The 14,872-nt window shown below is 30.9% G+C and overlaps 3 protein-coding genes across 6 annotated transcripts; 2 read left to right on the top strand and 1 right to left on the bottom strand.

Annotated features, from left to right (window-relative positions):
* Nucleotides 1–361: 361 nt before the first annotated feature.
* On the top strand, nt 362–7,273 carry LOC105154925 (venom protease). Its single transcript, XM_011070732.2, has 6 exons — nt 362–502; nt 2,928–3,185; nt 4,349–4,613; nt 5,983–6,248; nt 6,568–6,734; nt 7,007–7,273. Exons 1-6 carry the CDS (start codon nt 415–417, stop codon nt 7,178–7,180), a joined length of 1,218 nt encoding a protein of 405 aa, XP_011069034.1. The 5' UTR covers nt 362–414; the 3' UTR covers nt 7,181–7,273.
* A 1,319-nt stretch (nt 7,274–8,592) lies between these two features.
* On the top strand, nt 8,593–11,451 carry Scgbeta (sarcoglycan beta). 4 transcript variants are annotated; one of them, XM_011070731.2, is made up of 4 exons: nt 8,593–8,734; nt 9,325–9,492; nt 9,838–10,057; nt 10,215–11,451. In XM_011070731.2, exons 2-4 carry the CDS (start codon nt 9,353–9,355, stop codon nt 10,869–10,871), a joined length of 1,017 nt encoding a protein of 338 aa, XP_011069033.1. In that variant the 5' UTR covers nt 8,593–8,734; nt 9,325–9,352; the 3' UTR covers nt 10,872–11,451. The 4 variants fall into 4 exon arrangements, with proteins under 4 accessions (XP_011069033.1, XP_087268297.1, XP_087268355.1 ...); XM_087412171.1 differs by having other exon boundaries at nt 8,603–8,734; nt 9,328–9,492; XM_087412229.1 differs by lacking the exon at nt 8,593–8,734 and adding an exon at nt 8,741–8,928 and having other exon boundaries at nt 9,328–9,492.
* LOC105154922 (interleukin enhancer-binding factor 2 homolog) lies at nt 11,268–13,961 on the bottom strand. The gene is made up of 5 exons (XM_011070730.2): nt 13,764–13,961; nt 12,760–13,063; nt 12,334–12,640; nt 12,008–12,265; nt 11,268–11,794 (listed from the first exon to the last, which is right to left on the bottom strand). The coding sequence occupies exons 2-5, from the start codon at nt 13,054–13,056 to the stop codon at nt 11,508–11,510; spliced, it is 1,149 nt and encodes a 382-aa protein (XP_011069032.1). The 5' UTR covers nt 13,057–13,063; nt 13,764–13,961; the 3' UTR covers nt 11,268–11,507.
* Between the last annotated feature and the right edge of the window lie 911 nt (nt 13,962–14,872).

Here is a 14,872-nt window from a genome sequence, read left to right as displayed (position 1 = left end):
CATGATAATAATTCGCGTGAAAGATACACATTAAAAATGGAAATTACAGAAATTACAACGATTTCAGTCAAAGTCACATAAGAATTATGGAGGCTTCAATTCCTGTTACAGATTGCTTGCGGCACGCGACAACTGATTGCCTCTTAATCATCCATCGTTAGATCGTTTTGCTGAGATCTTCCTCGAAGAAGTAAATGGAATCATACGTACGATCGACTGATTTATCAAGAAGTACATCACGAGAATGACCTCGCAGTTCATCACCATCACTGGTCGAAGCGATCGAGTGGGGATCGGGAAAAACAGAAACGCATGGGACAAACGTGTTAGACGAGGTATATCTTCCACCGCCAACGAGTCTTCGAGATCAGACGAGAAAATAACGTGATCAAGGCTGACCAAGGCTGATCGAGGATGCCAGTGAGTGTGTCGATCGCCTCATCGTTATTACTGTTAGTGTTGGTTTCGATCCTGTCACCGACTCATGGAATGTACATCGGACGTGAGTATCAGTTCACTTCGCTAAAAATACGGGAAAGAATATATTGAGTACATTCTTCTCGGTGAATGGAAAAGTCTTCCAAACAACGTGCTGTATACTAAACAAAATCTATTGTACAGCAATATGTTTCTTTCATGTAACTCTCTGATTATAAATGATTATATATTTAATACATAATTATAAATGTATTATTTGGTTTTGTGTAATTTCTTTACTTTTAATTTTGCATGCAGAAGAAGAAATAATTACTTGATAATTACGCGTCAAGCATTAACAATTAGTTTTGTCCATGTAATATACCACATTGTACAATTTAGTATTCGACATAATGATTTAATGACAATTGCAAAGCTTGTAGAAATATCTCTCTGACATTGAAAAAGAAACCTGTATTTTTAATTTGTTATAGCAAATAAATCCGTCGCAATGACTTTGTTAACAAGAAAGATCAATGTTATATCTCATTGATTTATCCTCAAATAAAAAAAATTTATAAAATCAAAATGATATTAAAATGGCTCTAAAATAATTAAAAGTCACTTTTTAAATTATAACGATTTATTTTAATGCTATTTTGACATTATCGCGATTTGTTGTTCTGCTTAGATCAGCCTCAATTCTTTTTAAATTCATGAAAAAACCATGGCACGAAATAAAATCTTAAATTATACTTGAAATAAATTTATGAAATGCAATTTCAATGCTTTCAATTAGTCTACATAATTGTTATATTTATATTTAATAAAATCTTATTAATTGTTACAACTAATGTCTTTTCTTTTCTATAATAAATATTTTAAAGCTATAAATAATTCAAATTGAAAAGTCTCACATTAATATCTTTATTCTTAAATTTTTAGTTCCAAAATTGAATCGAAAAAAATCTTTTTAAGTAGAGTAATCATCAATCTTATCAATATAAACAGAATAGGCTGTAGCAAATATATCAATAAATGTATTAATGCCAAGCTTATCAGAACCAATACAAGTTGTTAAAGTGTGTAACAATTCATTTATTTTAATATCTCACAGATTTTGATATATAAATATTTATACAACTTTTTTTAAAACTTTATAATTTATCTTGTGCAACTTAAAAATGCAAGTAATAATGTCGTTGAAACGTTTATATTAAATTTATAGGTAAATGAAAAATCTATACAACTAATTTTTAACTATTTTTAACATTATATATGTATTAACTATATAAAAACTTGTAATATACTGTTTTACAACAAACCATTAATCATAAAATAACGTCTTAATAACCGTCTTAAGATTATATACAGACGTTAATATAGTCAATAATTATTAAAATTAAATATTTTTTCATATTTATCTTCATATATTCATCATTTATATACATATTTATAAAAATGTGGTTTCGACCAGATTTGAACTTAAAATCTAGATTAGATAATAACCTAACACGCTAACTCTGAGCTATAAATTTAACAATTTAGCATTTGATTGTTATTCGAGTTCTCGTATAAGTTTATGATGAATTTACTATAAACTGTCAAAAGCATTTTTTTCGTACTTTCTCATAACTTTGTGCTCCTTGGATAGATTAATAATAATAATTAAAATAATCCCACTTTATATAAAATATAAATTATGTTTTACAAACATACATTATTTCTACACAACACGTTCATGTTCGCAGTTGTATAAATGTTTTAAAAACCTGAAATTATGACTTAAAAGTCGAGTTAAAATATACAGAGTTATATAAATGTTTCAAAAACAGTAACATTTATATTACAAAACAATTAATTTATAAGTACATACATTAATTTATGAGTATATATAATTTATAAGTAATAGTAAAGACGTTTCAAAAATTTAAAAACTGTGAGTATTATCAGATTAACATATAATGATTAGGCGTTACAAAATCTTAAAATGAATATCACATTACGACTCTAATTTGTACATAATTGTATAGATGTTATAAAAACTTCATATGAATATTGCACATATATCGATTAAATTTTATGTAATCATATAGATGTTATAAAAACTACAAATAATTGTATAATTGACATTAACTTTTCCGTCATATAATTTTCCGATATGTAAATTGTACAAACGTTTTATAGAGTTGTAAGAACTTTTTCATAATTTTGCTCCTTAGGAGTATAAAATAAAACATCTTCATTGTAAATCTGGTCAATCTTAGTTGAAAAATAGTCTAAACGTGAATGCCATACAAATGTAAATGTCGTAACAATTTTACACTATTATGTTTAATAAATTTCCAAATTCAAAGTGGTGACAACAAAATTGTTAATATCTAAAACGGTTACGTAATTCTCAAATTGTCTGATTTGATGATAAGCATGGGAATAAAATTGTCTGATTGTCTGATTAGCAAAAATTTGTAATACAAATTTGTAATTAATGTGTCTTTTATAATTTTCAGAATCATGTACGATCGACAATTCACCAGGTGATTGCAAGTCTTTACAAGACTGTCCAAAAGTATATGAGGAATTGTTAGCAGGCAAAATGCCTAGTCAAACCTGCGGATTTGTAGGTTTCAACCCAATAGTATGTTGCCCAAAAATAAACCATGTAACTCAACCAACGCCAACGCCGGCACCGCAAAAGGAGACTACTGTACGAACAAATACAATGCGACCTTTGAAATTAGATGAATCAAGATCTGTAGCACGAGCAAGTAAGAAAAAATTTCTTTTCAACCTATTCTTTAATTAAAGATAAGGAACATGCTAGAATAACATCAACATTTATTGAAACTAGCGTACAATTTGATTCATACTTCTGTCTCTTCAGAAGAATTCTTTACGTAAACATACAATACATAAAAGCATACGGTCTCTTAAGTATACATACACAGTTTTTAGCAATGATGAACTAACAGTTTATTAGTGTTAAATCAGCAATATAGACATTTTCAGCAAACTCGAATGGAAAATGAGATTCCTGATTATTTACTAAGGATCTTTAGATTGATAATGTCAGAAGCGAGAAATTACATAATAAAAATTCTTACAAAACATATTAAAATAAAAATACTGTTTAATAGCACAATATGTTTTTAATATGATACATTTGTAAAATGTGTCGAGAATAATTATTAAATTAGAATTAATTATTTAAGAACAAAAACTACATAATGATAAGATAGCCATTAATTTTTATTTTAGAATACTGTAAAAACACTCTTAATCAATTTTTTTCAATTTTCTGAGCATAAGATAAATGAAAGGTGCGATTATCATTTTATTTTTGTAATAAAAATCATATTTATTTTATAGTAAAAATCATATTCATTTTCGATAATATTATATTTATTTTCTGTTTTATTTTCTAGTTAAACAATTAATTCAATTTCAAATTATCATTATTTATTGATTACCGGGACATAAAGGAATATTCGGTATACTTTATAATTATATTTTCTATCAATTATAAATATTATTTTATTAAAAAATAATTACATTTTTTAATATAGTTTGTAGAATTTTCTAATGCGTTTTACTCGTTTCTGACGTCACAATTCAAGATAACTGCAGTGAATAAGCAGGATTAAAATATTTTTTTCTTCTTTTGCATTAGCTTGATATTAAAAAAATATATCACACACACACACACACACACACACACACACACACACATATACAAAATCTTGCACGTACACTTCTACGAAATTATATATACATATAAAATAAACATAGACATAAATTCGACTCATATTGAGATCTTAAACAGCAAGATAAAAAACATGATCAAATAAAAAGATTAATTAGGATATGATAGGATTATTTTAACTCTCGAGTTTTATTACGTCCTCTTTAATTAATATTTTCTTTTCTTCAGAATGCGCAGAAAACGCGGAAGCTGTTTACGGTTTTATAGTGCCACCCACACCTACATTGAACCGGAAACCTCTCAACACATCATTATGCGCTCTGAAAACACGCAAACTGATCGTCGGTGGCAAGAAAGCCGAAGCAAAAGAATTTCCGCACATGGCGGCCGTTGGTTTCGACGGTTCTGATAAAATCTTATGGCTTTGCGGTGGTACCTTAATTTCCAAGAAAATTGTTTTGACAGCAGCGCACTGTCTTTGGACAGCAGACTGGTAAATTTCAATGGTTTTGCTTTTTTTATCTTTCATCTATCTAATATTTAGAAAATTGAATAAAATGTCCAAGATTACTTTTATAATATTCTAAAACAAAAATTAATGGCTTTCTTATCATTATAACTGTAATTCTTGTTCTCAACTATAAATTTTGATTGATTTAAAATCTATTTTTGTCCAAGTTGAGATACTAAGATTACTTTTATAAATAATTTTGAGATTATAAAGGAAACGAAGCTTTTGGGATACGATTAAATAATATATTAAAATAATATACTAAAATAAAATTGAGATGCTTAGATTAGATTTATTTACTTTCAGTATGCTTTTAAATATTCTATTTCAAATATATATATTTATCATCCATATTTATCATCAAAATATTTAACGTTGATAAAAAATTATAATAGATAATACACATTCAAAATCTTATACTGAAAAATAAATTTTCCTGATCTAATATTTTCTTGAATAATATTAACAAGGGAATGTTTCCAAGTGTAAATCTCATAATAGCGTCAAACTTTATAGATTTATTCTTTAAGAAAACAGGAAAGTGAATTTCAACATTGGTAAGTCTTATCTTTGCGGTGTAAGCAAAAAATCAAATATCCAAGTTTTTAGCGACTATTGACTATGTTACTTTGTCAATTTTTGCTTCTTAACAAAATGTAATTTTTCTGATTGTATTAACACTGCGAAATTTGTGACTTACACCGATAAAAATGGCAGACATACATTTTAAATATTGCTCCAATTATGTAGATACTGAAAATGGATATAGAGTATATCATATACATATTATAGATTTTCAATGATACTCACATTGAAACGTAAGAAAGATTTCTGATAAATTATTTACAATAAATTAAATAAGAAAAATTAAATAATAAGTTATAAATTAAATTGCAAGTATTTAATAAAATCTAATTTAACAAGTAAATACTGAGGAAACAAAAAAAAATATTTATCTTTTTTCATTATCTAAAGTTCCAAATGATGAATTTTTCGCATTATCCTGTATCACGTGGAGAAATCACCATTGTTGCAGGACTTATATTTACATAATAAATATGTACTAAATCTAAACATATATTTGATTTAAATGTTACACTTTCCTTTTTGAATAAATATTTATTTACAATTTAAAAAATATTTACTTAGTACTATTCAAGAAAATATTATTTAGATTTAGAAAATTCTTTTTTCAGTGTAAAAGGTCTCTCGAAAAGCTCAAGTTTATTCTATCATTGTTGGAAATTTAAAAAGTTATTTTTTTTCGCTCTACTTATTCATTTATCAACTAACGCATTTCAGCAAGTGTTAATAAATAATTATTATAATAAATTTTATTTACTTCAAAAAGGGGAAACGCAAAATGGGTGCGGCTCGGTGATCTGAATCTCGTGCAATCTTATGACGATGCGAAGCCGCAAACCATCGAAGTAAAGGAAAGAATAAGACATCCCGACTATAAACGTCCGTCGGAATATCATGACATAGCTATACTGCGTCTGGCGAGAGATGCTGTCTACGATGCATATGTCAGACCGGCATGTCTTCCAGTTGATTGGCCTGACGTGGGTGAAAATGATAAGGCAGTTGCCACAGGATGGGGTCTAGTCGATTGGGGTAAGATCGTAAAGAAAGGAATATAATGATTAGAATGGACTCTCTATATTTAAAATAATAAATTTTAAAGTTACTGAGAGTCAGCATCTCTCATTAGCCTTGAAATTTACTTATTATTATTATCATAAAGAGAGGAGTCTAGATGTCAAATTATCAAAAGTTTAAATTTGACAAATTGTTGATTAACTGAGTTACTAAAATTAATTACTATAAGGCTGATATAAAGATATAACGTGATCTAATTATAAAAAAGAAAATATTTATTTTTATACGTACATATGCATACAAAATTAATAAGTGCACGTCGCTTATTCTTTAGCTGATGACCAAGGTTCGGATAATCTACTGAAGGTAACACTTCGTTTGGTTCCTCATGAAAATTGCAACGCGAGTTTCTTTGATAGCGGCAGTTCCGTGGAGCTCGCATTAGGGATCGTCAATGAATGGCAAATGTGTGCGGGAGAAGTCGGGAAAGATACTTGCCAGGTAATATACATTTGCACTTAGAAAGTTTTCATTCCCTTTTAAATAAAAATTTTATTTTAATGCGAGCTTCTTAGAATAGTTCTTGTAACTATTAGTATTAGTTAATCCAATCATGCCGCAACTTACGTTTGCTTCTTTTCAGCTCTCATTTCTCTAATGAGAGATCAAAAACTCAATTAGCTTCAATTGAAAAACGAGACATTGCTTATTGTATATCGTTTTTATAAAAAATATTTATAATAGAAGCAAAGTAATCGAATTGTTTATTCAAGGGTGACAGCGGAGGACCACTTGCCGTTTTTAACACGAACCATCAATGCATGTACACCATAATTGGGATTACCAGTCTCGGACGACTTTGCGGCAGCATCATACCTGGCGTGTATACCCGAGTCTATCATTACGTTCCTTGGATAGAGAGAACCGCGTGGCCGGAATATTTTTAACATATCTCATATTTTTATTAACATATCACACCTTTAATTTAAATGTATCCATTATTTTAATATTAAATACATTTTGTAAGACTTAGAGAATAATATATTTGCTTCCATTCATATTAATCTCCTTTTTTACTACGTCGATGATATTGTTTTTGCTACACCAATATAGATACATATTGAAGAAATTTAAGATTTAATTCTTATCATGAAAAGATAAAATTTACAGTAGAGATGATTACAAATGATAGCATAAATTTTTTTATATGTTAAATTGATGGTCGATGATGAAAAAAATATATATATCTTTAATATTTATCAAATATTTATGTTTAATATTTATCAAAAACTAACTAAAAAAAGTTTTGGAAGAGATATTTAAATTTTCAATCAAATCCTATGAAATATAAAAAAGGTTTCATTATTGGCTTCCTTAACAGAATTTTGTTCTTTTCACATCCTTGCTTCTCTCTCTCTATCAAAATTTAGAAATTATTTTTTTAACTATAAACAATTGGATAAATCTTGCACCACAAAAAGATAACAATTTTAAAGAAAGCCTAATGCCTAATGAGAATGATAAATTGACTAAATATTTTTTTACGGTTCCATACATGAAAAACATCTTCGAAAAAGTGGCCTTTATGTTTTTTATTTTTTGATTGTTTTTTTTTCAGACCATTACTTCATTTGTTTCAGTATATTCCTTTTTATACGACACAACAATTCATTTATTTCTAAACTTATATTGAAAACCCGATCTTAGCAGTATACAGGGTCCATCTTGTTTAAGACAAAAATGTTTCAGAAGTTGCTGAATTATTAAGAGAAAAGAAGATGATTTTGGTTGACATTAAAAAAGAGGTTGTCCTTGAGGTCAGATCAAGATTACTCAAAAATTTTTTAAACTCCTATTTTTATATTCATAATTGCTTCATAAGAGCTATTGAAAATTATAATAAAATACTTTTTAAATATTTAGTAATTGAGCTAGTATTTAGTAGTATTGAGCTATTTTTCCTGAAATATTTTTGTGTAAAATTAAACTTAAGGATTATTATATTCCTAGTAGAATGATTATATATATATATGAGTGTATATATATATATATATATATATATATATATATATATATATATATAGTCCAGTTTATATTTTATATATATATATATATATATATATATATATATATAAACTGGACCACTCTGTATAATTATCTCTTATCAATGTTCATATATAAAAATAAGAAAAACTGAAATTAATCTGTGTTTTGAGAACTTTTATGACTTCGTTTGCTTGTGACTTTCAATTTCATATTTCTCTATTGTCAAAAAGAAGCGTGAGTATACAAACTTTTTTGAGGCGGATGCGCGCAAGGTAGAATTCCTGAGGACACTCGGCATTGATCCCTGGACGCGCAAGCGCCGACCGGTGTATCTTCACCTACTTCCATCGCTCTTGGTCGTAGAATCCGCGAAAATCCGGAACGTAACGCGGTCGTCTATTTTCGTTTATCTGAAGAGGCAGCCGCCTCCCGCGACACTGCTGATCTCAGCCAAGGTAAGGAAACCGTTCACGAAATGACCGACTACAAGTTTCGCGACAGGACAGATGCATTCGGCATGGAGAAGTTCGCTGTTTAGTGCGATAGCTCGCGAAGGACGATCCCTCGATAAAAGCGTTATTTTTGGTAGCAAAATCCAAAACTGGTTCTACGATTTTAATTAAGATTACTGCGATGCTGAAGACATGAGGTATAAATTGTTCTATATGGGCGTAATCGTACATTAACTATGTTGATGTATTTTAATTTGTAGCGGTATATTTATAGTTGATAAAATTAAATATTATCATAAACCAGTTTCGAGATTATAATTATGTTCGAATGATATAAGATTTTATATTTTTCTTTTTCTAAAATTAGCAAAAATTAGCAAAAAAGTAAAAATAAAAATCTTAATTTATAATATATTAATACAATACAAAAACTAATATTTTTTAATTAATAAAATTAACTATCTATATTTATAAAATTAATTATCTACGTCTATATCTATTATATAATTCTATTTTTTAAATATATTCATAATTTATTTATCATCTGATTGTTCTACATACACTCTTATGACGATCTAACATTTAATTTTTAGCAGGTGAACGAAAGAATTCGAAAGTTCGATGTCAGCTCTTCTAGATGTATGCGGAAATGATACCGGGTCACCATCGATATCGAAGGCCGATGATAATCTGTCCAATAGCGATGGGCCTTTGATTAAAGGCATTATTCGCCAAAATAGTTGCGGCAGCATGCATACGAGGTAAATAAGAAAATAATCGTGCATTATTATTATTGTATAACAATAATAATTCCTATCCAATGAAAGTTCTAAAAGAAAATATTTATAGTAAACTAAGTCAATCGTTAATATTTTTCTTTAGAAAGATTTGATGACGCATGCGTGTCAATTGTTTTATTTATTAATGTACGGACAATTAAACTTTGTTTATATTATCTTAATTAGAAAGAAAATAAATAAAGAATAATCAGAATTACGAAATGATTAAATATAATTAATATAAATATAGTCAACAATCGATATAATCCAAACTAGATTAAATTAATATTTCAGATGATTAATTTTCTGCTTGGACAATGTTAATAGGACAATCGCTTCTTCGTACGGCATGTCGACAGGTGAAAAATCTAAAAGACGTTATTGTCTCTGGATGTTGACTTTGGTCCTGGCGATAATCGGTCTCTGCAATCTTTTTCTAAACATTACTGTCATCGCTGTTTTACGCATAAGTCAAGGAATGGAAGCTATAGAAGTAATCCCAGACGAAAACCTTGTCAAGTTCTATGGAAGAACAGATTTGGACAAGGTACATATATACATTTGACATTTAAAGATACATAATATATGTATATAAGAGTATAAAAAAGTCTGAAACAATAAAAATTTAATAAGTAATCTTTATGGTACTCAATATATCGATGTCTTTTCGCAAATATTATACACACATTTTACATTTTCTGAAGATATCCCTGCAGTCAGGCATCTGCCAGAGTTACGGCGATGAGCCAATGGAAATATCTGGTGATGAAGCTGGGGTGCATGTTGACGTGAAGAATCGCGGACAGATCCACGAAACATATCCACATTCGAAGCTAGGCATTTTACCGAATGGTACCACTATGTCACAGGTGGAATCATTTGAAGTGAAGGATCCACGTACCGGTACAATTTACTTTACTACAGACTTCCCTAACTTTGGTCTACCAAACGGCGTCGAAACGATCGACGTAAGAATCGCAGAGACTCATCGAATTACGTCGCCAGTCAATGAGAGCCTGGCAGTCAAGTCTGACAACGAAGTCTCATTGCACGGTGCCGAGGGCGTACACATGGAAAGCAAAGATATCGTGTGGAGCGCCGATCTCGATATCTTCTTAAAGAGTGTAAATGGAAGCGTCGTGCTGGACGCCAAGGACGGCGTTTTTATCGACGTGGAGGATATTCCGGTGGCACCGATGTTCCTGCAAAGCCCGACCACGAGCTTCGAGCAGTACAAAGTCTGTGTGTGTATGCCACAGGGCAAACTTTTTAAGATACCAGTCCGGCCGGGTGCAAGTTCTCGTACGGTTAATTGCGCGCGAGTCGTCAGAACCCCGGAGAATGATCCTTGCCTACACTAGGTTCTAAGTGAAGTGACAAATGTATTCTACCATACACTTCGTTACACGCTTAAATGACGTGCACATCACTGCCAAATTGCAAGTGCATGCAAAATATAAGCATATTTCGAATAATGTGTGCACAATATTATGAGATTCAATGTGCATACCTCATCAGGACGAATATATTCGAAATAGTAAAAAAACCAGCTGATCTCCCAAATATTTACACGATATCACTGCAACACAGTCGTCCAAATGTTTAAGGAGATCAGATACATTTTTCGTTAAAAAAATTTACATAAAACTAATCTTCAGAGATCAAATCTCTTCATGGTATTTATACAATCATTGTTGAGTATAAATGCTTAAAGTGCTATAGAAAAATTCTTAGAAATAGAATAAGTTAATCTAGAATGCACATTAATCTATACTTTATTTTAGTCAAATCTCACATTACCATCATCAAATTATTTACGATGCAAATATAAACACCATATAAAAGTATAATTTTAAATATTAACGTAATTCATTCATCAAAATGTATGTGTGCAAGTATGTTATAAATACAATACATTTTATAAGAAACACCGAAAAGAAAGTAGCTTTTCGTACAAAATGAGGAATTCACAAAACGTTCCCACTTTCCTCAAGATCCTAAACACTTTCGGTGATCATCTCTTCGGTACTTTCGTCCATATCCTCTTGCTGTTCCTGCTCCGTAGGTGGCTCATATGCCTTTTCTAATGGGCTTGCCACTACGCCTCCTGCCCACACGCTCATCTCTACTGCGAGTTTGTTGGTGCCTTCCAGTAATGGTCTGTAGCCACCATGAGCCAGTACACGTAGTAACGTTTGGGCAGTGAGACATACGAGATCTTGTTGTTCAAGTGTTAATGCTGTATGTACACGTATATTGCCACCTTCGCATGGATCGGAAATACCTGAAAAATATAATACTTTATGTAGCAATTCTTACAAAATTATACGATTAAATCGATAATATCAACTGTTTGATATTAAAACGTAAATAATTCTTGTAATTCATCAGTCACGCACTTGTGAGAATTATCAATGTATTGTTTTCTCACTTTTGATATCACATAGTTTCCATTGATAACCATGTCAAAGATTTTAAGAATAAGTTTTTAATATACCTGCTGATCCTGGAAGAAACAATCCAGAAGCAAGCAACTGCAGTACTCTCTTGTACGCCTGATTTATTGGTAATGCTTGTCTGCTAGGATTGTTCATTATGGCATTATGCGCCAATAGATCCAACATCCATGGGGTTAAGGGCTGTAAACCTTCAAATTTGCTTCTAAGATCACGAAGCAATCGAATCAGAACTTTAATGCTAGAATGATGAGCGTTTTCCTCAAACCAACGAGAATGTCTAATAGCAGCAAGATGTCCTGCGACAAGAAATCATATTTTAATAATTGCTAAGTTATATTGTTACTATAAAAAATACAAAAATTACCTTGACAGATTTTAACGTCCAAGTGTTGCTCCGATTCTAACTTGCGTAGATTTTGGTGTAACGTCGTTATTAATACACGCACAGTAGCTTCATTGTTTCCAATATCGAATCCATATTCCGTTTGTGTAACTCTAAAGATTTCTTTCGGGTTCACAGCCTTCAAGTCATTATGGACTTTGTTCCCAAGAGCCTCTACCGCCGTTTTTGTTGGCAAAGTTTTGAGGATGACAACAATGTCAGCGTTATTGTGGCCCTTTATCATCGTACCTTTTTTAAAACTGCCAACTTGTCTTACTTCTTCCAATTGCTACATTGAAAGAGAATATACATAGAAGCAAATATGTCAATGTATAATATATGATAGAGATATTAAACAGAAACAGGGACTTAATTTAATAATTGTGCTATGAAAACATATACACTTACACAAGCTTCGAAGGTTCCTGGCGCAACAATTAGATTATCAAGAACACTCTGCAGCTTAGTTACAAGATTTAAGATGGAAGTCTGTTCTTTTGGAGTGGGACACATATCAGCATTCTTTTTCACAAGAGCTGACTGGAAATCTGATTCGTCTGGAGCAGGTTTAACACGTGGGAAAGCCGCCTCACAGAGTGTATAATCAAATGGGTGTCGTGGCAGAAATTGCTTTCTTGGGAAGCCCATTCCACGACCCATACCACCTCGACCACCTCTGATCATTCCTCCGCGACCTCGTACCATATTGTTTCTGCAATAAAAAATATTACCAATAATTTGATATGTATATGGTAATATTATGTACAATTTTATACATATAGAAGCCTATTCAGTGACTCTTAACGATTGTATTGTCACAGTTACAGTCGTTAAAAGTTACAGAATAAGTTCCTTAATTTTAAACAAATTTTAATTTAGGAACAAATATAAATTCAATTGCATTCATGTTTTTCTTTATCACAAAAATATGATAAATTTTTATTTTCTATGGGAAAATGTAATATTCAATAGTCTCACAGTGGACTAAACTTCAATTAAAATTTTACATTAAACTATATTTTTCTTCAAATTATATAAGGATGTCTTTTCTACCTGTAAAAACTCTAAAGCTTAATTAATAAAATTAATATTTAACAGTTTAATCTGAGTTTTTCTGAATAATTTTGTTAATTAAGCTAGCACATTCCATATGCATAAATTATATTACGCTTCTTCAGATTTTTAATAAAATAATTTACAAAGCAGGATGTGTGTTCACATATTTGATACGTAACAAACGTTCTAGTATTTATTTAGCTGAAATAATAGCTGGAGAATAAACAGAGGAAATCAATATGACGCTCCCGGATAACCTAAGTAATGTATGGGCGGTATTCGATAAATATCATAGTATTTTCAATACGTGCGCGAAATCAGTACATTTCTATAGCTCACGTGAATGGTATACGTACCCAAATGATGTGAATTGGAAAGACGTGATGACGGTTTATTAATGAAAACCGAAAAACACACCCTAAACTTGCCGCCTGGCGTCCGCTATCGTAGATGAGGCCAGATGAGACATGAGCATGAGACACGATACACGATTCCAATGATTCCGTTCGTAGTGGATAGATCCGGTACCTGCCTTTGCGAACATATAGGGAACTATGTTCTCAATGCCTCACTAGCGCAACGAGCGGAGGAAGCCTAGGGATTTTGTAGGTTGCGAGTTGCCTACAAGCGTCAACAGAAAATATTGTAAGAAGAGAGATTATTAGAGCATAGCGCTCGTCCTGTACGGTCATATTCATACATGCTTTTGTAATAAATTCATCGTTACTAATTCCAAGCAAAGTGGTCGATCTTTACACCTTCCATTGCGTTCCATTGTCATACGACAAGCGTGGGCTTGTCTTGAGAGGCAGATTCGTTAATCGAATCTCGTATTCCCCCCCCCCCCCCACAAACAATTGCAATGTGGCGCCATCTGACTGTCACTTACGAAGTATATTAATGATTGCGAATAAATTGATAATATATCCAATAAGACTTTTAATAAAAAAAGCAATGTGTTTAAGTTAAAACTCAACGTTAAAAATATTTTCTACTTACATTAAAAGTCACTTTTATAGCGTATTCGATCTGAGCGGATTTTGCACCAATAGGTTGGATTAATGTTGTATGCTCTCCTATTGCTGGGATATATAACATCAATCAATAATAGAACATAATCCAACTCAAATGGGAATTTCCAAATCCGCTCTCGAAAATGCTATTTTAGTTTGAAGCGATAATGACATTCACTTAATGGCTGCGTTCAGCGGACTCAACAGTTGAGCGCTCGCTATTATTGGTGTATTCTTTTAGATCATTCAATCATCATTTTAGATCTGGAAGAATACATCAATAGCAGCGAGCGCTCACTCAATTGTTGAATCCGCCGAACGCAATCAATGCTACAAAGCTTTGAAACATTCTTTGATTGGTTAATTAGTAAAATTCTTTCTTCTGATTGATCAGTCAAATGCTTTGAAAAAATATTTGTGGACCATACTTAATGTTTCAAAATTGTATTTAC

Source organism: Acromyrmex echinatior, chromosome 1 (assembly GCF_024713525.1).
Source record: "Acromyrmex echinatior isolate Ae372 chromosome 1, ASM2471352v2, whole genome shotgun sequence".
NCBI classification, from domain to species: domain Eukaryota; kingdom Metazoa; phylum Arthropoda; class Insecta; order Hymenoptera; family Formicidae; genus Acromyrmex; species Acromyrmex echinatior.
Note: the sequence above shows the minus strand (reverse complement) of the source record. Positions and strands in the feature narration are given on the sequence as shown.